We start from the raw sequence: 23,658 nt of genomic DNA, 5'->3' as shown, positions 1-23,658 counted from the left end.
ATCTCTCTACCCTCTATTCCTCCCTTCCTCCCCCTTCCCTCCTTCCCTTTCTTCCAGATACCCTTTACCTTTTCTCACTCCCTTCTTTGTCTTTTTCTTTCTTTTCTTTTCCTGCCTGCATGCTTGCCTTACTTCTTCCTCTTTCCTCCCCTCCCTTTCCCCTCCCTCCTGCTTCCTTCATCCTTCCTGCCCTATTTCCTTCTTTCTTACCTTCAGCCATCTGCTCACCTGCTCAGTCTCTCTCCCATTCGTGTTCCTTTCTTCGATCTCCCCTCCTTCCTCTTTCCTTTCTTCCTGCCATTCTTCTTCTACTCTCTTTTCTACTACTCCGCTTTTCAAACTTTTTTCCCCTTTCCCCTCTCTTTATGCATCTTTGTCCTGCCCTCACTGCTGCTTTCCCCTATTTAAAAATCAGTTTTTTTCGGGGCATCTGGGTGGCTCAGTTGGTTAAGCACCCACCTTTGGCTGAGAGTGCTGGGATTGAGCCCCGAAGCAGGCTTCCTGCTCAGTGGGGAGTCTGCTTCTCTGTCTTCCTCTGCCCCTCCCCCTGCTCATGCACGTGCTCTCTCTCTCTCAAATAAATAAAGAAAATCTTTTAAAAAATCAGGTTTTTTTCTACCTATACATCTGCCTAGCTGGCTCTCTATGCAGCTATCAATCATCTTTCTGTCTTTATTTTACTGTCTTTCTTTACTGCATTCTAGTTTTTAATTCTCCTGCAAATCACACAACCGTACTTGATTTTCTTGCTGGTCTTCCCTCCCCTGTAAGTATCGTTTCCTTATTGACTCATCCTGTACAAACTTTTCTTTGCTTCCTTCTTTGCTTCTTCTTGCTCCCTCCCTTCCTTTTTCTTTTTTGTGGCTCATTATAACAACTTCTTTCCTTCTCTCTCTCATCTTTTATGTTTTTTTGTCCTCTCTTACTACTGATTTCTCCTATATGACATCCTGTCTATCCGTCCACCCACTACTGTTGAGCTGTCTCATCACTTTACCTGTCTTTATTTTACTCTGTTTTTAAGTAATTTCTTTTTAGATCTTTCTCTCTCCCCGCCTTCCTCAGTTGTACTTAATTTTCACAGTAGCTCCTGCTTTTTAAACTCCTATGTCCCTTACTCTCACATCCTGTTATTGTTTAATTTACCAATTTTCCTAGCCTCATCCCTTTCAACATTCTTTGCTTTCTCCTTCCCTCCTTTCCATTCCGTCCTTCCAGCCTTTCCTCCCTTCTTAAGCTGTCATACCCACTTCCTAGAACATCTTCCTATTTATCTTTTTTATGCTCCTTTTCCTTTTCAGTGTACTGTACTTTTAAAGTCCAGTCTTTTCTATCTATGTATCTCTGTATCTATTTTATTTTACTATATTTGTTAACTAATATCTTCTTTTTAGATCCCAATCTCCCTGCTCCTGTCCATGATTATGTAATTTTCTCACTAGCTGCTTCTTTTCGGCATCCTGTCTCTGTCCCTCAGGTTCATACTCTTCGTAATTCCTTTTCCCAGACTCACCCCTTTTATAAACTTCTTTACTTCCTGCCCCTTCCTTCCCTTAATTCAATCCCCTCCCTACTCCCCCCATTTCTTTTAATCTCATTATATTCACTGCTTTATTTTTCCCTTTTTTCTCTATTTTTTTGTCCTGTCTTTACTACTGGCTTCTCTTTTTAAAAATCAGATCTACGTGTCTGTATATGAATGTATGTATGTAAGTATGTATGAATTGATTGATCCATCCTTCTAATTTTAATGTATTTTTAAACTGACTTCTTTTTTAAAAAGTTTTTTTTTAAAGGTTTTATTTATTTATTTGACAGAGAGAGACAGTGAGAGCAGGAACACAAGCGGGGGCGGGGTGGGAGAGGGAGAAGCAGGCTCCCTGCTGAGCAGGAAGCCCAATGAGATGCGGGGCTGCATCCCAGGACCCTGGGATCATGACCTGAGCCAAAGGCAGATGCTTAACGACTGAGCCACCCAGGCGTCCCTAAAAAGTTTTTTAAGTAAGCTCTATGCCTTACATGGGGCTTGAACTCATGACCCCGAGATCAAATTGCGTGCTCTCCCAGCGGAGCCAGCCAGGCGCCCCTAAACTGACTTCTTTTTAGATGGCTCTTTCAAACTCCTTTGTTTCTCACTCTCACAATCTCCCTTTTTATTTGGCTTTGTCCTACTGACTTAGCTTTTTAAACTTCTTTCTTCTCCATCTCTCTTTCTCTCTCTCTGTTCATTTATTTTTTCCCCTGTATGTCTGTTTCTTCTCCCTTTTCTTTCACTCCCTTTTTTCTTTGCCTGTTTCTTTCTCCTCCGTCTAGTCTCTTTGTCTCTTATCTCTTTGCCTTTGTTTCCCTCCCACCCCCTCATCCAGTGTGTGTGTACATACGTGTGTGTGAGTGTGTGGGTTTTCTTACTGGTTTCTTCTGTTCAGTTTTCTTTCTTTTTCTCTCTTATTCATTCTTTCCCTCTTCTTCTCTTCATTTCATTCTTTCTTTTTGTACCATCTTTTCTTACTGCCTCTGACTTTTTAACCTTTTTGGTCTTTTTTTTGTTTTTATCTATCTCTGTGTCATGCTTGGTATATTTTAAATGACTCTTCTTTTGTCTCCTTTAAAAAAACCTTTTTTTCTTTCTCTTGCTAGCTTGCTCTCTTTGTGTTTTGTATAATCTTTTCTTACTGGTCCTCAGTTAAAATTTTTTCTTCTTTTTTAAAATATTTTTTTTTTGCCTCCCTCTGTTTCAGTCTATTTTTTTGGTAATGTTTTCTCTTACTGGCCCCTCTTCTCTCTCTCTCCCTCCCTTTAGATACATCTTTCTCCTTCTTTGTTGTATCTTTTTTTTTTCTGTAATGTCCCATCTTACTGGCTCTTTTTTAATTAATTAATTATTTTAGAGAGACAGCGCACATGAGCGGGAGTGGGGAGAGGGAGAGAATGAGAATCTCAAGCAGGCTCCACGCCAGGCACGGCCCTGACTTGGGGCTCAATCTCATGACTCTGAGATCATGATCTGAGCTGAAATCAAGAGTCAGACGCTTCACTGCTTCACCCACTGAGCCACCCAGGTGCCCCTGGCTCCTTTTTAAACCTGTGGTACAGACAGTGTTGTCTACTGAGCCACTTTATAGAAGTATTGAATTTGTTATAATGTATATAATAATATTGTATGTGTACATTCTTTACAACTTGAGCTGTAACTGGGAGATGCCTTGCATAGTGCTTGGCACAGGCAGTGTGAGCTTCTAGGATTTCCCTTTCCAGGGGTCTTCTGACCTCACCACATAAGCACACAGAGGTGTTGTTGTTTTTTTTTTCCCAAGCCACCAATATTTAACATATAGATATGCATCTTCTACTTAGATACTTTATCATTTATTGTTTCTCTCTCACCTTCTCTTTCATTCTGTCCTCTGTTTTCAAATATATTTCCCTCTGGTCTGTCTCTCTTAACGTCATCTCTTTGCTGCATTTTTTGTAAATGATGAGCGACTTTTTTCTCTAGACATGCTTATTTCTAAAATATTAAAAATATATATTTAACGCTTAAAAATTTAATTAGCAGCTTGCCACTGGAAATGCAAAACAGATATTTCAAATATGATGGTCTACTTGAAGGGCACCCTCATTCCTATTTTGAGATTTCTGGTCACCATGAGTGCAAAACTAGGAAGGTAGTAAGGGGTAAGTTTCATTTTGTTGTCCAGCATGAAGAAGAGTGCCCTTTCTAGAGACTGGTCCCATTTCAGAGTAGTCCTTGAAGTCCAGGTTCAGATCAAACCAGGTTTCTCCATCAATAGCTATCCTCGTGAGTTTAGGCCACTTTTGCTAATTCACACTTTAAAATACCAAAATTGGCAGAAGCTTTGCCTCAAATAGCCCAAGTTATCAGTAAAAGCTCACTCTACCTTCCGGTGAGCTTCCTCCCTGACTTTTTGACGTTGTTCCTCAATTCTTGCTTCTCTTTTTACTTCTTCTCCAATCTTTGTCAAAAGTAACATCTCTTTTGTCTTCCATTCCTAAGGAGCACAATGTTATGGTAGTTAGCAGGGGTTCTCTTTCATTATCTTTTTTTTTTTTTTGTATCATGTCAATAAGCAAATTAGATCAAGTCAAGGGCCTTACAAAAATTGAGTTAACAATAATGAAAATCTCATGTTGGCTTTAGAATGGGCTTCTCACTGCTTTTTACTGGGAATATGTTGGTGGATGCAATGGAATGGCAAAAGGAAGGAAATTATTTTGCTTTTGGAAACTTAATTCAAGTATAAACATGGCTTCAAAGATGGATCTAAGAAGATGTTGGCAAGAGGGTTTTCTCTTATTGCCTAAGGGTATATCATATGTGATCTGTTGCTCTTAAATGTATTTTGGTAGAGAAGATAAGTAAATGGGCTTGTCTGAATTTTGAGAGAATACAACCATGATTATTTTTCACTAGTTAATTTCTAAAGCTTTAAGAGCAGATGAGGTGTTACTATAAATGTAAAATAATTTGTGGTATCAGTCTCACTATGTTAAGTAAAAGCTTGTCTATTATAACAGTGATAAAAGATTAATAGTGGTTTATTCTTTATTATTATTTTTAATAGTGGTTTAATTTTTAGACCTGAAATAGCTTCAGGTAATATGGTGGGACTGCTAAAAATGTTTATCAGTGCAACAAACATATGCAGTTTCCCCTCCAATGTTTAAAATTTGGTTTTCCTCACCTCTTCGATTTGTCTACGGAGATGAAGTTTTCTTCTAATGTGGTCCTGATGTCGTTGTTGTTCTTCTTGCATCCGGACTATGCTCTGCTTTTCTGCCGTGGGCTCAACCTTGTCTAATTCCCTACCGATCATATCTAAATATCTAAGTAAAAGTGCAAATATAAGTGAAGGTAAATTGGGTGCTTCCCTTACGATGGTATTATCAATTTTGATATTCCCAAACCACCTTCTGGGTTGCTTTTTATTTCTTGAATACAGAAAATGTAGAGTTTTTCAGGGACCTTTAAGCTAACCTGATCCACCAGCTCACCATACTGTACTAATTTTACCAGACCCTGTTATACAAGTCTCTTATTGTGGTTGGAACAATGGCAAAATGTGGAACAGAGTGATTAAAAGCATTTTACATAGAGATTACATACAGCTCTGCAGTTTTAGGAACATGAATTTCCAAAGACAGCTGAAATCAACTTACAGACTGACTTCAAAACACAAGTTGATTTGAATTGCCTTTAAAAATAAGTGGGTACTGGCCTCTCTGTAATTTCCAAGTCCTTGAATGACCTTCCATGTACAGAGAGGTCCGCAGCAGACTCCCAGTCTGGGACCCTGGTGGATCAGCGTGTATTCTGGCATATCATGACATGAACCCATGGACTTCAAGAGGCAGGGTAAGGGGAACTGGCCCTTGTACCTGATAAAGGAGAAAGAGAAAGAACTATAGCTCATCTCTGCCTCTTGGGGCATGGGCTTGGCCTCTGAATAGTAACACTGAATGTGTGTGGCTGGTAGCTGAATGAACATACATGACTGGTTGGGGAACAACACCTGTTTGTATTAGTATCAGATAAAGTTATAGGAACTCTCCCTTTCTGACCCTGCAGTGACTTCCTTCAACTTAATTTTGAAACATGCTTAACACACTTTCTCTCTCTCTGCTACTATGGATGTGGGTTTCCCAAGCTCAGGCATTTGGACTTTGGATTTCTTCAAATTCAGTTTGGCTTACCTCTTGGGCTTCTAGTGAGTCCAGTTTCTCAGGTAGAAACTCTCCCCCCAAGCCTTGGTACCAGGGGGTTCCCAATCCCATTACCTCTTAATCTCCTTTCCTTTCTCTCCACATTAAAACTACAGGGGGTCCAATAGTGTCTAATCCTTTTTTTGAGTCCTGCTTGCAATTCCTTCTAGTACTTCCACAACTTTCTAGGGTCTACAATATGTCCATGTATTGTCTTCAGTCATACCTGTGCTTTATTATCAGCTCTTGGTCTGGAGTTGTTTGTGTGTCTTCCTGTAACAGCCATTCTTGGAACTGTTCATTTCCATAACTGTTATAGGCTCTTCTGGTTTCATACAATTTATTTACTTGTTTTTCAATCATTTTCTGAGAGAAAAAAAATCAAAGTCTTTATACTGGCTAGAAATAGACCTGTCCTTTGATAGGCCCTCTTGAGTGTAGGGCTTGGTAAACTCCTATACTTCACAAATGGTTAATTCTGTTAACTTGCATTTAAGCCTAGTGTGTCTCCATTCCAGATAAGTGAAAATTTCTCTCTGTAAATTAAAGGCAAAGGTCTAATTTTTTATCTCTTATAAATCTCTAGGGATCTTATTTGATCTGTTATCTTCATAATTCTAGGTCAGGTAATTATAAGTAAATATTCTGCAAAGGACCAAACCTTTCTTCCAAACCCTACATAAAAACTATCTTATAGACCCCAAAATAAATTTAAGTATTAACTTACTTGTTCTCTTACATAGTTTCTTTCAAAGTCTAATTTTAAAGTGGTCAGATGAACAATTCTTTCAAGGTACATATCACCTATAAAAGCAAAATCAAAAACCAAACGTATAAATAGAAAGTTGTAACAATGATAAAGCTTTCCAGAGAAGAGTGTCATAAGAATATTCATTTTAGTAACAATTTTAGGATCAAGGGTAATAATAGCCCATTTTGGGAGCAATTTGGAAAGCGGTATCTAAAATTGCTGTATCACCAGGAAATTTCTATCTAAATGGTATTATTTCAATAATATGGTTCACATCATAATCAGAAATTACAATTCTCAATGAATTTTTTATTAAAACACCAGTGTAATAATGACATTTAACACTCCCCCAATTTACTTCATCATGCTTTTTTCTGCTAGGTTTCCATTTTGTCTCTTCTCAAAAAGTATAGGAAATATTCCATGATAGGTATACTGTGCCTTTATTACTTTTAAAGCCAGAGGAAAGGCACTACACTACAGTAGGGAAAAAATACATAAATAAAAACATTTGTATGTATGTCTTTACATATTTGACAAAAGAAAAAAGGTCAAGAAGGAACAAGTAGTCTTATTTAAAAATCCAAATGCTGAGTAATTGAGTTTTCTAATAAATATCCTTTATTGTTTAAACAAAGCTGAAACAGGCTCCTAGTGAAGTACAGAACCGAGTGTCTATCAAGTCCCTAGGGGTTTCTACTGGTTAAGAGGAAGGAGGCTTCAACCTATTTTATTATTGCTGGTGATGTAACCGCTCTTCTTTAATCTCCTTAGGATATCCTTTCGCTTATGGTATGCTTTTAAATGGGGATCATGCAGACTTTTATAGCTGGTTTCCAAACGTCGGCAACAAGGATCAGTCAGGTTAAAGTCATAAGAAGGCTGATAAAGCTGTAAACACACAGATTCAAAAGCATTATGTGTGTAAAATGAATGAAGTTGCACTTTTAAACCTCAAGTTGTTGAAATGACTAGGTTGGTCAGTGAAAATAAAACATGAAAGCAGAACCTGAGGTGAGGGAATCCGGAAAATGGATTGATTTAGGTAAATCTAATGCCCATTCTCTTCCCCTCTCCTCTACCAGAGCTGTCTTTAGGCTGGGGGTGGTAGCCTCAACCTCAGTTCAATTCATGAACACTGAGGTGTGGCCCTAAGAGTCCTGCAAGGCAGGTAGGATGCTTCATATGTGGGCAAAGAAACACATCCTTCTGGGCAATGATTTAATTTACAGTGAGACTAGATAGGAAGCCCATATCTTTCCTAGAAAAGAAGTGATCAACAGTGATGGCAGCTGAAACACTGCTGCAATTAGCGGATTGATTATTGCTTCTTCTTTTAGATATTGACTTTTGTTGGTAACAGACATGTGTTGACCAACGCTGAGCTACTGACCTATCCAGAAAGAGACAAATCCATTTGTTGAGGCCAGTGTAAGCTTTCTATTGTCAATTACAATAATTGGCTTCCCTGAACTGAAGAGTCTATTATAGCATCACTATGTGCCAGGGGGAGGTCACAAGGGAGACTTTCAAAAGTATGCAAATTGTTCCTTTCACTTAACATGTTATCTTTTCTTAAAAGCAGAATGTCTAAGTTAATTGGCAAAGTATTTACTATTAACATTCAATAAAAGCAATTTAAGGAGTTTGTGAACAGTTGCTACCTTAGTACATTAAGTGAATTAATATATAAATACATTACCTGAGAATAAGTTTGGTATCAAAATGTTGTATAGGATCAGTTGTCAGGTTTGGATTAATGCATAGCTAAAGATAGGTAGGTTATATTGTTACATTTTAATCTGACTGGAAAAAAGACAGTCAAATACCATAATTTTGCTTCTATCTGCATTCAAAACATGAAAGACCTTTAAATTCCCTGTTTCTGTAGTGATCTGCTAAAGCGGTCTGCAGCTGAGGAAGCAGCAAGGTCAGGTAACAGAGTATGGCCTAAGAATCAGGAGACAGTGGTTCTGGTCTGAACTCTGCTACTATCTGCCTGTGACCTTAGATAAATCATAGCTTCACCTTACAAGGTAGTCATGAGGGTAAAATGAGTTTAAAAAAACAACAACACCTAAAGGTGTAAAATATAAAGTCTTACTTCCTTGAGGAGATCCTGCTAAAAGATAAAGGTCCCACAAAGTTAGTCTTCAGGGTAGCTGAATATAGTGCCTAATCATGATCAAATGCATATATTTTGGGGTAATCAATATAATAAAGTACAGAGATAATCAATATAATTTAGTATAGAAAAAATCTGGAAATAAGAAGTAGTTCGCAAGTGAAAAACAGGAACAGAATAGAAATAATAGCAAATAGAAGATATTTGAGGAAAAAAACCCAGCAGATAGGGCCACAGTTACAAACTAGGAAGCAGTGTTATTACTAGTAGTGAAATAGGTTTTGAGTATGTTTCAGGAAAGCTAACTTGTGGGAGTGTGACTCAGTCAATTTCTGTGAGGTTGGCATATATTTAGTAGAACATTATGCGTTTTCAAAAGAGAAACTCTATTGTTTTCCAGCAATAAAACCTAAAATAATCATATATATTAGACAGTTATCAGAAATACCAAGAAGCCCCTACTCATCCTTGATGATGTGCTAGACAGTGCAAGAGTAAGGAAGTCAGAATTATTCCTGTAGAATCTTTTGCTATTGTGATCAAAGCACATTCTAAACTAGAAAGTTCTGAACCTCCTTCGGGCTTGGCCTAAATTATGGACAGAGCACGGGGTGTTAGGCAGAGGACTTAAAATGTGTAACAATGTGAGTGCAACACACTGCATCACTAATAGTGCTGATTCAGTGCTGAGTAAGATAGTACAGACCAAGGGCAGGTAAATTCTAAGGAAAGATGAGATCGTTGGGTGTTGTGACACTTGGGAGAGGCTTTGTATAGCAGCTCTTAAAAGATGGCTCAAATCGAAGGTCAGGAAGAAGAGTGCCTTCCAGGTTGTGGGAGCCAGATGGACAAAGACACTTATGTAAGAATTAGCAAGATAAGTGTAGGTAGGCAGAAAAGACCCCACCCAACCTTTGGGAACTGAGGCTCTGGGTTGGAGATAAGGCTGAACTGGATGGCTGAGGCATATCATGAGGCCTTCCATCATTAAAGTGAAGTTCAGACACTAATCAATTCATTTAACTTAACTTGGTGTGTTAAGTTGAAGTTGACACAAAGCAAAATCATAGCAGTGTTTCAAGTTTAATAGCAAGCTATTAAAAAGGGTAAAGAAAATCACTTAAGCACTATTAAAACTCAGTTTACCTTTTCACTTATATTTGTAGTATAGAATATATTGTTGCTTCCTGGGATAATAGGCAGCTTGACCCCAAGAGGAAGATCCAAGAGATAGATGCTCCGACCTCTGGAATGTTTTTTTTTTGTGTGAGCCCTGTCAGATACAGTGAGGAAGTCTGTCGATTTTTAAGAACTGTTCTTTTAGTTTAGACCAATCTACTCACATTAAAGTGGGCTAATACTTCCAAATAAACCAAAGAATCCTACACTCAGGGTTGAAAGAGCCCTCCCTGCTGACAACCCGGAAGCCTCCCAGCTTCCCTGGGTTACCAGCCCTATCTCTGTGCCCCACCCAAGGCTGGTCCTGGCCACAGGCAGCTCTCGCTACTGGCTGCGGGGCCTGGGAGCCTGAAGCTGAGTCGTCAAGCACCCGCCCTTTTCCCCCTCGCTCTGATGAGGACTCCGCCCCTTCCGTCCGCCCGCCACCCCGAGACCCCTCCCAGGAGCAAGAAGGAGGGTGACTACAGACTCGCCACCACTCACGGTGTCGCAGTGCTCTCTGTCGGCTGTTAGGCTGCTGGCGGCCGCCTTAGTGGCAGCGGCTTCAGCAGCCTTATAGCAGTTGTTGAGGTACAGACCCATTGCCGCGCGTCAGCCCCCAGGGTGCCGGGGGCTAGGGCTGCAAGCCGTCTTCGTTTCTCCTCTTCACGCACACCTCTCCCGCTCTAAGCTCTGATTAAGTCTGGGTCGCCGAGACGGTGGTCCCGGGTAACGCGTCCTCTAGGCCACGCCCCTCACTGGGCGGCGCTCCGCGCTGGAGTGCTAACGTCCTCATCCCGCAGAGCCCGCCGGGAGGGGAAAGGGAGCGGTGACCACTCACCAGTCACGCTGCTGCCGCGAACCTTCGGCGCATGCGCGGGTTTAAGAGCCTCAGAGTTTGGGGAAGTGGTCCAAAGGTGTGGTGTGAGAGCGCGCGGCGGAGGTTACGTTTCTCTCTGAAAGCAACACCCCCCATTTAAAGATTTTATTTATTTATTTACTTCTCGGAGGGAGTACAGACAGGGTAAGTGGCAGGCAGAGGGAGAAGCGGGCTCCCCGCTGAGCAAGGAGCCCCACAGGGGGGGCTCCATCCCAGGACTCTGGGATCACGACCTGAGCGGAAGGCATTTAGCCCACTGAGCCACCCAGGCGTCCCAACACCCCCTCATTTAAACTAAACCGTTATGTACCAACTTGTGTCAGTGGGTAGCTGGCTGTAATTCTTACAGTTCTTCCTGCCCCCCCTCCCCGACAAGCTATGTGATTCTGTTCAATACATGTCCCGAGTAATTGTGTGGTTTGTCCTAGTGCCAGAGGCTTGGCTTTCCACATCAGCCAACTTTATAGATACCATGACCCCCCGTTGCCCTAGGCATATCATCTCTCCAGGTCCCACATAGGGCACAATAACATTTTTAGGGCTCAATGCTTTCTTCCCTTGTCTTCCTTTTTCCTGTCTTGGGCTCTTCATCTCCCTGGCCTCCTCTCGCTCCCTTTCTCCCCCTTTCTCCTATTTCTTTCTACCTTCTCATTAGCTTAGCCAACATTTCTTGAGTGCCTGCCCTATGCCAGACACTGTGCTGGGTGCTGTGGAGTAACTGAGTAAAACATAGTCCCTGCTGCCTAGGAGTTCGCTAGACGGTAAATACATTAAGGGCTGGAGACTGCACCTGGTGTGTCAAAGAGTTTGTACTTTGCCTCCATGTTTTTTTATGCATCTTTTTATTGTGATAAAAAAGCTGGGCAAACATAAAATTTACCATCTTAATCATTTTAACCGTACAGTTCAGTAATGATAAGTATACTCACATTGTTGTGCAGCAGATCTCCAGAAGTTTTTCATTTTCCAGAACTGAAACTCTCTACCCATTAAACAACTCCTCTTTCTTCCCTCCTCCCCAGCCCCTGGTAACCCTTTCTGTTTCTATGAATTTGACTACTTCAGATACCTTATATAAGTGGTATAAGTGGAGTCACATGTTATTTGTCTTTTTGTGATTGGCTTATTTCACTTAGCATAATGTCCTCAAGGTTTATTCATGTTGTAGCATATGGTAGGATTTTTTTCCTTTTTTAAGACAATAATATTACATTGCATGGATACACCACATTTTCTTTATCCATTCAACCATCAATGAACATTTATGTTGCTTCTACCTCTTGACTATTGTGAATAGTGCTGCTATGAACATGGGTGTGCAAATGTCTCTTTGAGACCCTACTTCAAAGTTTTTTAGCCATATACTCGGAAGTTGCTGGATTTTACAGGTGAAAAATTGCTGGATCATGTGATAATTCTATTTCTAAATTTTTGAGGAATCTTTGTACTGTTTTCCATAGTGGTTGCACCATTTTAAAGTCTCACAGGCAGTACACAAGGGTTCTAATTTCTTCACGTCCTCACTGTTATTTTCTGTTCATTTTTTTCCTCATTTTTTGGACAGTGGCTCTCCTAATGGGGTGAGGTGATATTGTGGTTTTGATTTGCATTTCTCTGATGATTAGTGATGTTGAATAGCTTTTCATATGCTTGTTGGCCATTTGCTGTCTCCATGTGTTTTGTCTACTTCTTTGTTCTCTTGGGCATTTAGTAACAATAACTACCATTTATTGAGAATTTACGAATTTCAGACGCTATGCTAAACACCTATCTCTTAATCCTCACAAAACCTCATCTAATGGCAATGGCTATTATGTGATGGAACTGAGATTTGAATCCAAGTTAACTGATTCCAAAAGCTGTATTTTTTTTTTTTTTTTTTTTACTTTGGAACACAGTAATCAAAAACCTCCCAACAAACAAAAGTCCGGGATCAAATGGCTTCAGAGGTGAATTCTACTGAACTGATTCAATTTCATTGCAAGTAATCAGTCTGTTCAAATTTTCTACTTGTTCCTGATTTCATTTTGGAAGGTTATATGTTTCTAGGAAATTATTTCTTCTAGGTTGGTTAATTTTTGGCATATGATTTTTCATAAAATTCTCTTATAATCCTTTGTATTTCTTTGGTGTCAGTTATTATTTCTCCTCCTTCATTTCTGATTTTATTTATTTGTGTCCTCTCTGTGACGAGTCTGACTAAAGTTTTAATCAATTTTGTTGATTTTTTTCATGGAATCAGCTCCGGGTTTCATTGATCTGTTCTATTATTTTTTAAGTCTCTATATCATTTATTTCTTTTTTTTTAAAAGATTTATTTATTTGAGAGAGAGAGAATGAGAGAGAGAGAGTACATGAGATGGGGGAGGGTCAGAGGGAGAAGCAGGCTCCCTTACTGAGCAGGGAGCCCGATGTGGGACTCGATCCCGGGACTCCGGGATCATGACCTGAGCCGAAGGCAGTCGCTTAACCAACTGAGCCACCCAGGCGCCCCTATATCATTTATTTCTGATCTAATTTTTATTATTCCTTGCTTCCACTGGCTTTGGGATTTTTTTCTTCTCTTTCTAGCTCCTTTAGGTGTAAGGTTAAATTGAGATTTTTCTTGCTTCTTTAGATAGGCTTGTATTGCTATAATAGTCCCTCTTAGAATAGCTTTTGCTGCATCCCAAAGATTTTGGACTGTTATGGTTTCATTTTCATTTGTCTCCATGTATTCTTTTAATTTCCTCTTTGATTTCTTGGTTGACCTTTTTATTGTTTAGGAGCATGTTATTTAACCTTCTTGTGTTTGTGCTTTTTCCAGACTTTTTCTTGTGGTTGATTTCTAGTTTCATACCCTTGTGGTTGGAAAAGATGCATGGTATGATTTCAATCTTTGTGAATTTGTTGAGGCTTGTTTTTGGCCTAACCTGTGATCTATTCTGGAGAATGTTCCATGTGCACTTGAAAAGAATGTAGATTCTGCTGTTTTTGGATGGAATGTTCTGAATATATGTTAAATCCATCTGGCCCAATCTGTCATGCAAAGTCACTGTTTCCTTGTTGATTTTTTGTCTGGACTTCCTTTATGTCTGTGAATAGTTGTTTTATGTATCTGGGTGCTCCCATGTTGGGTGCATAAATATTGACAATTATTATATCGTCTTGTTGGATTGTTCCCTTTATGATTATGTAGTGTCATTGTCTCTTGTTACAGTCTGTTTTAGTCTATTTTGTCTAATGTAGATATTGCTACCCCAGCTTTTTTTTCACTTCCATTTTCATGGTAAATGTTTTCCCATCCTTTCACTTTCAATCTGCATGTGTCTTTAGGTCTGAAATGAGTCTCCTATAGGCAGCATATAGATGGATCTTGCTTTTTTATCTATTCAGCCATTTATGTCTTTTGATTGGAGCATTTAGTCTATTTCTATAGCGATAAGTCTATTTCTGAAGTAATTATTGACAGGTATGTACTCATTGTTGATTTGTTTTATGATTCTTTTTGTAGTTCTTATCTATTCCTTTCTTTTCTGGTTCTCTTTCCTTGTGGTTTGATGGCTTTATTTAGTGATATGCTTAGATTCCTTCCTCTTTATTTTTGCATATATACTAGTGGTTTTTGATTTGTCGTTACCAATATGTTGACATATAACATCCTATGCATGGGGGCGCCTGGGTGGCTCAGTCAGTTAAGCGTCGGCCTTTGGCTCAGGTCATGATCCCGGGGTCCTGGAATTGAGCCCGTGTTGGACTCCTTGCTTGGTGAGGAGCCTGCTTCTCCTTCTCCCTCTGCCTGCTGCTCCCCCTGCTTGTTCTCTCCCTCGCTCTGTCAAATAAATAAATAAAAAGCTTTTTAAAAAAATCCTGTGCATATAGCTGTCTATATCAAGTTGATGGTTGCTTAAGTTTGAACCCTTTCTAAAAGCACTACATTTTTACTCCCTCCCCCATGTTTTATGTATATGGTGTCATACTTTACATCCTTTTATTTTGTGAATCCCTTGGCTGATTTTTATAGATAGAATTGATTCTACTGCTTTTGTGCTTTAACTTCCATACTGGTTTTATAAGTGATTAATCTATTACTTTTATTATGTTTCTATATAACTGTGAAATTTTTTTCCTTTCCTAATTTTCTTACTCCTAGTTATGGCCTTTTCTTTCCACTCAAAGAACTCTCTTTAATGTTTCTTGTAAGGCTGGTTTAGTGGTGATGAACTCCTTCAGTTTTTGTTTGGGAAACTTTTTGTCTCCTATTCTGAATGATAGTCTTGCTTGATAGAGTATTCTTGGTTGCAGGTTTTTTTTTCCTCTCAGCACTTGAATATAGCATACCATTTTCTTCTGGCCTGCAAAGTTTCTGCTGAAAAATCAGTTGATAGTCTTGTGGGATTTCCTTTGTATTTAACTGTTTTCTCTTGCTGCCTTTAAAATTCTCTCTTTATCATCACTTTTTGCCATTTTAATTATTATGTGTCTTGGTATGGACCTCTTTTGGTTGATTTTGTTGGGGGCTCTCTGTACCTCCTGGATCTGGATGTTTGTTTCCTTCCCCAGATTACAGAAATTTTCAGCTATTATTTCTTCAAATAAATTTTCTGCTCTCTTTTCTCTCTCTTTTCCTTCTGGGATCCTTATAATGTGAATGTTATAATGCTTGATGTTGTTGCTGAGTTCCCTTAACCTATACTCATTTTTTATTTTTCTTTCTTCATTTTGCTGTTCAGCTTGGTTGCTTTCTATTACTTTATCTTCCATCTTGCTGATCCATTTTTATCTTTCCTCTAAGCTACTATTGATTCCCTTCAGTGTATTTTTAATTTCATCTGTTGGGTTCTTTATCTCTGATTGGTTCTTTTTTATATTTTCTCTTTGTCGAAGGTCTTACTGAGATCCTCCACTCTTTTCTCAAGTTCAGTAAGTATCCTTATGACCATTACTTTGAATTCTCTATCAGGCATATTGCTTATTTCTGTTCCATTTGGCTCTTTTGCTTTGATTTTGTCCTGTTCTTTTATTTTGGACATATTCCTCTGTGTCCTCATTTTGTCCAACACTCTGTGTTTGTTTCTATGTATTAGGAAAGTCAACTACGTATCCTGATCTTGAAAGTAGTGTCCTTATGAAGAGATCCTTTAGTGCCCTGTAGTGCAGTGTTCCCTGTTCACCTGAACCAGGTGCTTCAGGGGTATCTCCTATGTGTGTTGCATGAGCCCTACTCTGTGGCTGAGCTGCATTTGCCTTTAGTCCAGTCAGCTGCAATGGCCCACTTTGTCTTTGTGGGCAGGGTTTTGTCCCTGTGCTCTTAAGGGTCCAGTCTGAGGCTGCTTTGGGTTTATAGTTGAATCAGACCAGATGCCTGCCCTCAGCTCATTTGCAAGGGCTGTGGTGGCACCAATTGCAGGGCACTTTCCCTGTGTTGACCCCCGAGTGGCTTTTTTTGGTGAGTGTGGCCTACAGTTGGACCAGATGACTGCTGCCTGTCTGTCGGGTTTTCAGTGATCCCAAACTACAGGGCTTTCTCTTTGTGCCGTTCCCTGTGAGGTTTTTGTTAGGGGGTAGGGCCCGCAGTCAGATCAGATGTCTGCCCCCAGCCCGCTGCTCTCAGGCTGTAGTCGAACTGGTATGTGTGGTTACCTTCCCCTCTCCCCAGGGCAGGAGTCATTTTGGAGTGGCACTGGTCACTGTCATGGCTGCTTGCACAATGAGATTCCACTTTGGAGGGACTCCTGCTGAGTGGGGCAGTTTGAATGGGGTGGATCCTCAGGAAAATGCAGGGGTGGGGTTTGCAGTGTTGACAAGCTAGGTAGAGAGTGTTCATGCTGGTTCCCACAGGTGTCTGGGTCCAGGCTGGGAGGAGCAGGGAGAGAAATGTTGCCCTCCAACTCTTTTGTTCTTGGAGAAGTCTCCTAAAGATCTCTGCCCTTCCAGCATGTGTTCCGAGATTAGTAAATAAATCTCCTTCCCATATACCCCAAATACTTTTCAAACTGCTTCTTCTATGCTGTATCTCTGAGGGGTTGTTTGTTATGCTGTCTCTTTAAGGGTGAGAACTTAGTTTCCTATAACCATCTGGCTGTCCAAGAGTCAAGGCTGCTGATTTTAAAGGTACCCAGAGTTAAGCTCCGCTGATTGTATAAACTACTGAAGTTAAGCCCTACTGGTTTGCAAAGCCAAATGTTAAAGGGGACTTGTCTTCCCAGTGTAGTTCCTCCATGTGTGGGGTGCCTGGTGTGGGGTCTGTTCCTCTCCCTTCTCCATGATTGTGGTGTCCCTCCCATTTGTGGTTAGTCTCCCCAAGAGTTTAGTTTCCAACTGGGTCTCTGCCCCTCCTACCTTCTTGATATGGCCTCCTCTTTATGATTAACTGAGGAGAATCTATTCTGCCAGTTTTCAGGTTGTTTTCTGAGTTAGTTGTACTGATGTGGCTGTAATCTGTGTGTATGCATGGGATAAGGTGAGTTTAGGTTCCTCCTACTCTGCTCTTTTCCCAGGCTCCCCCGAAAACCTGTATTCTTAATGCACTGCACTCTTGCGTGTGTTCTTGTTTTAATTCCACATATATAATTAAAACTCCTGCGTTTAAAACTCTAGCCTGGTATATACTGCAGGCCAAACATCTCTACATGGATGTCTGACAAGCAACTGAAATTGACATACTCAAAATTCAACTCAACCTCCCCTCAGTGAAACAGAACAAAACAAAGGCCTCATTACTCTTTCTGTATTTCCTCTTTCAGTGACTGGTACCACTTCTATCCAAGCTAGAAACCAGAGAATCTCCTAGATATCTCTGTTTCTCTGCAACTTTGACATTCAATCTATCCCAGAGTCCTACTGTTTTTATCTCGTAAATATTTCCCATATCTCTTCCCTCTTTGCCATTTCTTCTACCACTGCTCCAATTAAGCCACTCACCATTTCTTGTCCTCACTATTATCACAGCCTCATTATATCTCTTCTATCTTTCACCTCTCCAACCCATTTTTAATTTTGCCATCAAAGTGATCTTTCTAGGGCGCCTGGGTGGCTCAGATGGTTAAGCGTCTGCCTTCGGCTCAGGTCATGATCCCAGGGTCCTGGGATCGAGTCCCGCATCGGGCTCCCTGCTCCTTGGGAGCCTGCTTCTCCCTCTGCCCCCCCCCCCCCGTCTCTCATGAATAAATAAATAAAAAGTTTTTTTTAAAAAAAGTGATCTTTCTAAATTGCAAACTGATCATGTTTCTCCCCTGCTTAAAACTCCTAATGATGCTCAGGAAGAATGAAAGCAAAGCATAAAATATCTTTGTGGCTTGGTCTTCCAAGACACTATTGCTATGCCACCTCTCAAAATTGACCCTACAGTAATACAGAACTGCTTGTAGTTGGTCCTCTGCATGAAGCCTGCTAGTTTATAACTCTGTGCCCTTGCTCATGTTGTCCCTTCTGCCTTGCATGACTATGCTCCTTTTTTGCATGGTTAATTCTGGGGTCTCAGTTGGAATGACTGGGATAATTGGGTTCTCTCTTCATGAGTTTTTTCTTTTTAATCCTCTAGCAGGTAAGGCCATGCTTCTTCACACAGTGATCTTACGGGTCCCGGCATTGAGAAAGGACAAGCCCCAAAGTACAAGTACTTTCAAGATTGTGATTGAATCACATCAGTCAAAGCAAGTCACATGGTCAAGCCTAGGAGAAGATTAGCCAAGGACATGGATACAGAGAGGTGTTCATTGGAGGTGATTAATATAAAAATATAGCACAGTCCACCCTCTCATCCCTACAGTTCATGTTCCTCCTATATGCAAAATATACTTACCTTTCCCAAGATCCCAAAAGTTTTATCCTATTATAGCATCAGCTCCAAAGTCCAGGATTTGTCATCTACAAGTATATCCAGAGGTAGCTTTTTGTTATTCCAGAGAACTATGAACTATGAACAATTTGCATTACTTACCTATTACTGTGTAACAAATTACCCCTCCACTTAGCGGCTTAAAACAATACAAAACCATTTATTACCTCCTTGGCTTCTGTTTCGGACAGCATCAGAAGGTATAGCTTATCTCTGTTCCATGATGTCTGGGTGTTGGAAGACTCTAAGGTAGAGGCTGGAATCATCTTAAAGCTTCACTCACATGTGTGACAATTGATGCTAGGTGTTGGCTAGGAGCCTATCTGAGGTTGTCAGTCGGAACACCCACACCTGGTCTCTCCGTATTGACTGGGCTTCCTCACAACATAGTATCTGCATTCCAAGGGCCGAGAGAGACAGATAGACGGACACAGAGAGAGAGGGAGAGAGAGAGCATGCACTAGGTGAAAGCTATGTTGCCTTTTATAAGCTAGCCCCAGAAGTCGTGCAACATCACTTTCATGGCATTTTATTGGCTGAGGCAGTTACAAAAGTCCACCCAGGTTCATGGGGAAGGAACAGAGAAGCCACCATCTCAGGGTCTTGGCACAGCCATGCTCCCTCTGAAGCCTTCCGAGGAGTCCTTCCTTAGTCTTCTTAGCTTCTGGTAGTTTGCAGGCAATCTTTGGTGTTCCTTGGCTTGCAGCTGCATAACTCCAATCTCTGCTTTCGTTGTCACATGGAATTCTCCAGGTGTGTCTCTGTCTTCACGTGGTTATCTTCTTATTAAGACACCAGTCATATTGGATTAGGGACCCATGCTACTCCAGCATGATCTCATTTTAACTTAGCTAATTATAGCTACAATGACCCTATTTTCAAATAAGATCACATTCTGAGACACTGGGGGTGAGGACTTCAATATATCATTTTCTGGGGATACAATTCAACCAATAATAGTTTGCCCTTTGCCCTCTCTCCCCAAGTTCATGGCCTTCCCACATGCAATTTCCCCTATTCCGACAGCCTCAGAAGTCTTAACCCATTTCAGCATCAAGGCTAAGTCCAAGATCTCATCTAAGTGTCATTAAATTAGGTATGGGTAAGACTCAGGGTTTGGTTCATCCTGGAGCAAAATTCCTTTCCAGCTCTGGATCTGTGAAACCTAGAAAACAAATTATCTGCTTCTCAGATACAGAGATGGGACAGTATGGGACAAACATTTCCATTCCAAAAGGGAGAAATTGGAAGGAAAAAAAGTGTCACTGGTTTAAAGCAGTTTGCAACATAACAGGGCAATTCAATTAAGGATTTATAGCTTTAGAATAATTCTCTGTGGCTCTGTTCACTGGGCCCACCTCCTCAGCTCTGAGTGGTAGTCCACCATCTGGAAAGAAGAGATAACTTGGCCCCTGGCTCTAGGTGGCCTCCCTGACGCTCACCCCTGGACAATAACCCTACCCCCTGCGCCCTGGGTGGAGGTCCCACCCCCTTAGTCTTGGGCCGCTACCCTACCATCTATAGCTGAGGAGGTGGATCCTCCCTCTGGAAATAAGATGGTGACCTGGCCTTCTTAGCCCTGGGAAGAGGCCCCAGTCCCTAAGCCCAGAAGGGAGCTCTGATCTCTGGAACCCAGGACATGACCAGTCCCATTATTGCCCCCCATCCCCACCCCGGCCACCGCATCACCCTTGTCCTGAGTAGTAGCTCCACCCCCTTCATTCTAGATGGTGGCCCCACACTCTCATTCCTGGGCAGTGGCTCTGTCATCTAGAAGGAAATGGTGGCTCTGCCCTCTGGAACCCAGGCCTGATTTGCCCAGGTGCATCAGTGGCTCTTCCAGTCATTCTTTCTTCATTTTGTCCCTCTCTGTTCCTTCTAGTCCATGCTGGTAGTGTTTGTGAGGAATAAAATTCTCAAAAAGTTTGCCAGCCTCCCCTGCAATTCACAGAAGTCCAAGCCATCAGAAAAGAAAATTCTCCACATATCTTAACTGGATAACTGCATCTCTTCCTAGCATCTGTTGAGATGGTTGATTGGATCCTTGAATCACACACAATCTATCAAAGATTGCCCAGCCACATCTTTTTGTTCTCTCCAGAGCATGCTTTCCCATTTTTTTTTTTGCAATGTGGTTAGACTGAGAATATTCCAAATCTTTAAGTTCTGGCTCCTTTTTGCTTAACAATTCATTCTTTATCTCTTTCTTCTATCACCTTACTACAAGCAGTAAGGAGAAACCAGACTGTGCTTTCCATACTTTGCTTGGAGGTTTCCTTAGCTAACTAAGTTCATCACCTAAAAGTTCCACTTTCCTCCCAATAGTAGAAAATAATTTGGCCAAGTTTTCAGCCACTTTAAAATAAGGATCAGGTTTTTTTCCAGTGTCCAACAACTTGTTTGCTATTTCTGTCTGGGACCTCACCAAAGGCACGTTTAACATTCATATTTTAAGAGACATTCTCTTCAAGGCAATCTAGATTTTTTCTGTCATGAACCTCAAAATTCTTCCAGCCCTTACCTATTGCCAATTCCAAAGCCACATTGTTAGGTATTTGTTACAGCCTTATAGTACCGCACTTCCCAATACCAAAATCTGCATTAGTTTTCTGGGGCTGCCTTAAAGTACCACAAACTGGATGGCTTCAAACAACAGAAATTTATTCTCAGTTCTGGAGGCTGGAAGTCTGAGAAATCAAGGTATCAGCAAGGCTGTGCTCCCTCTGAAACCTGTAGGGGAATCCTTCCTTGCCTCCTCCTAGCTTCTAGTGATTTGCCAGCAACCTTTAGTATTCCTTGGATTTCAACTGCATAATTCCAATCCTTGCCTTCATTGTCATGTGACACTCTCTCTGTATGTCTCTGTCTTCATAGGGCCATCTTATAAGGACACCAGTTATATTGCATTAGGTACCCACCCTGCTCAAGTATGATTTCATCTTAACTAATTACATCTGCAACATACTGAGGTACTATGGGTTAGGGCTTCAAAATATCTTTTTTGGGGAGTACACAATTCAACCCATAATAGAACTTAAACAAGGTTAAGAGATTCTTCTTTTGTGTGGGCAGCCTGGCATGGGGAATCAGAGCTGGAGCAAGGTAAGGAGGACATCCGTACATGTGAGTGGCATGGTGTGGGGTGTCAGATCCTGAACAGTATGAGCAGGGCATCTATTCAGGAAAAACCTTGGTGAGGGGGTATGAGCCCAAGCAGGATGAGGAGAGCATCTGTGAGAGGTGTGTCAGATTTCTGAAACTGAACAGGGTGAGCAAGGCTGTGCTCTACATGAGGGCAGGAGGGGAGGAGTCTGGTATGGGTTGCCAGAGCCTGATGGGGTGAGAAAGGCATCCATGTAGGAGGGACAACCTAGCTTGGAGTGTTGGAATTCAAGCAAGGTGAGGAAGGTGACTGACTATCTGTGTGGACAGTCTGGTATGGGTTATCAGAGCCACCATGGGACATTACTGAGACAATTGGCAGAATGTGAGGTCTGAAAATTTTCATGGTTACATGGTGATTATGTAGGAAAATGTCTTTGCTCATATTGAATACTAAAGTATTTGGGGCATCAAATCGGCAACTAGAAAAAAGTTCTGAATTGTACTTGTCACTTTTCTGTAAATTTCAAAAGAGAAAATAATTAGAAACTCTGAAACAAATATGGCAAAACATTATAATCCTAGAGACCTGAGTGGTATATGCACAGGTATAGTTTTCTATCTGATTATAACATTTCAAAATAAAAATATTTGAAAATGAAAGGTATTGCATGCTTATTAGAGGAAAGAAGAAAGCAAACATGAACTCATCACTCAAAGACAAAGTGAACACTGGGTATCTTCCTTTATGTTGAAAAAAGAATTATTTTTTTATTAACACAGTGTATTATTTGTTTCAGGGGTACAGGTCTGTGATTCATCACACTTACACACTTCACAGTGCTCACCATAGCACATACCCTCCCCAATGTCCATCACCCAGCCACCCCATCCCTCCCACCCCCCTCCACTCCAGCAACCCTCAGTTTGTTTCCTGAGATAAAGAGTCTCTTATGGTTTGTCTCCCTCTCTGGTTTCGTCTTGTTTCATTTTTCTTTCCCTTCCCCTATGATCCTCTGTCTTGTTTCTCAGATTCCTCATATCAGTGAGATCATATGATACTTGTCTTTCTCTGATTGACTTATTTCGCTTAGTATAATACACTCTAGTTCCATCCATGTTGTTGCAAATGGCAAGATTTCATTTCTTGATGGCTGCATAATATTCCATTGTATATATGGACCACATCTTTATCCATTCATCTGTTGATGGACATCTAGGCTTTTTCCATAGTTTGGCTATTGTGGACATTGTTCCTATAAACATTGGGGTGCATTGCCCCTTTGGATCACTACATTTGTATCTTTGGGGTAAATACCCAGTAGTGCAATTGCTGGGTCGTAGGGTAGCTCTATTTTCAACTGTTTGAGGAACCTCCATACTCTTTTCCAGAGTGGCTGCACCAGCTTGCATTCCCACCCACAGTGTAGGAGGGTTCCCCTTTCTCCGCATCCTTGCCAACATCTGTCCTTTCCTGACATTGTTAATTTTAGCCATTCTGACTGGTGTGAGATGGTATCTCATGGAGGTTTTGATTTGTATTTCCCTGATGCCGAGTGATGTTGAGCACTTTTTCAAATGTGTCTGTTGGCCAGAAAAAAGAAAGTTATTAAAGTAAATTGAACTTGATGGTATAAGCTTTTGAAGGGTGGGTGATTTTTTAAAGTTAAAATCAGATCATTTTCCTTTTTTTACCTCTAGAGAATTTGAAGTCGCTCAAGGTTGGAGAGCATCAGACTTAAGGTACCCGTTCATTTGCAAGTCATGGCTGGAGCCACAAGAGGGCGCACTCTCATCAAAGACCGTACAAAGTTCTGAAACTAAAATACTGTTAACATTTTTTGAAATCTAACAAAAAAAAGAACTTCCAAACATCTTTTGCAACACCAGCATGGTATCCTGGCATTCTTTTCATTTATCTTATGTCTGCTTACTTTACTTTTAGGATGAGAAGATATAGTCTGTGGTCTGCACCGCGGCTGTCAAAAATATTGGCTTTTCTGGGCGCCTGGGTGGCTCAGTTGGTTAAGCGACTGCCTTTGGCTCGGGTCATGATCCTGGAGTCCCGGGATCGAGTCCCACATCGGGCTCCCTGCTCAGCA

At 40.9% G+C, this 23,658-nt stretch overlaps 1 protein-coding gene and 1 long non-coding RNA gene across 4 annotated transcripts in view; one reads left to right on the top strand and one right to left on the bottom strand.

The window, feature by feature from the left end:
* LOC113931041 (fibrous sheath-interacting protein 2-like) overlaps nucleotides 1-10,495 on the bottom strand; it is a 21,544-nt gene extending 11,049 nt beyond the window's left edge. For both annotated transcript variants that reach the window (XM_035725680.1, XM_027608779.2), the window contains exons 1-6: nucleotides 10,260-10,495; nucleotides 9,744-9,870; nucleotides 6,449-6,525; nucleotides 5,948-6,087; nucleotides 4,704-4,845; nucleotides 3,900-4,010 (exon numbers count right to left, since the gene is read on the bottom strand). In XM_035725680.1, coding sequence (XP_035581573.1) covers nucleotides 3,900-4,010; nucleotides 4,704-4,845; nucleotides 5,948-6,087; nucleotides 6,449-6,520 — 465 coding nt within the window. In that variant the 5' untranslated portion in view covers nucleotides 6,521-6,525; nucleotides 9,744-9,870; nucleotides 10,260-10,495. The remainder of the gene's footprint in view (nucleotides 1-3,899; nucleotides 4,011-4,703; nucleotides 4,846-5,947; nucleotides 6,088-6,448; nucleotides 6,526-9,743; nucleotides 9,871-10,259) is intronic.
* Nucleotides 10,212-23,658, top strand: LOC113931042. Of its 2 annotated transcripts, none has more exons than XR_003522658.2 (3): nucleotides 10,212-10,346; nucleotides 18,158-18,338; nucleotides 23,258-23,658. It is a non-coding gene; the product is annotated as an uncharacterized LOC113931042 (long non-coding RNA). The 2 variants fall into 2 exon arrangements; XR_003522659.2 differs by lacking the exon at nucleotides 10,212-10,346 and adding an exon at nucleotides 10,656-10,779.

This window comes from Zalophus californianus, chromosome X (assembly GCF_009762305.2).
Source record: "Zalophus californianus isolate mZalCal1 chromosome X, mZalCal1.pri.v2, whole genome shotgun sequence".
Taxonomy (NCBI): domain Eukaryota; kingdom Metazoa; phylum Chordata; class Mammalia; order Carnivora; family Otariidae; genus Zalophus; species Zalophus californianus.
Note: the sequence above shows the minus strand (reverse complement) of the source record. Positions and strands in the feature narration are given on the sequence as shown.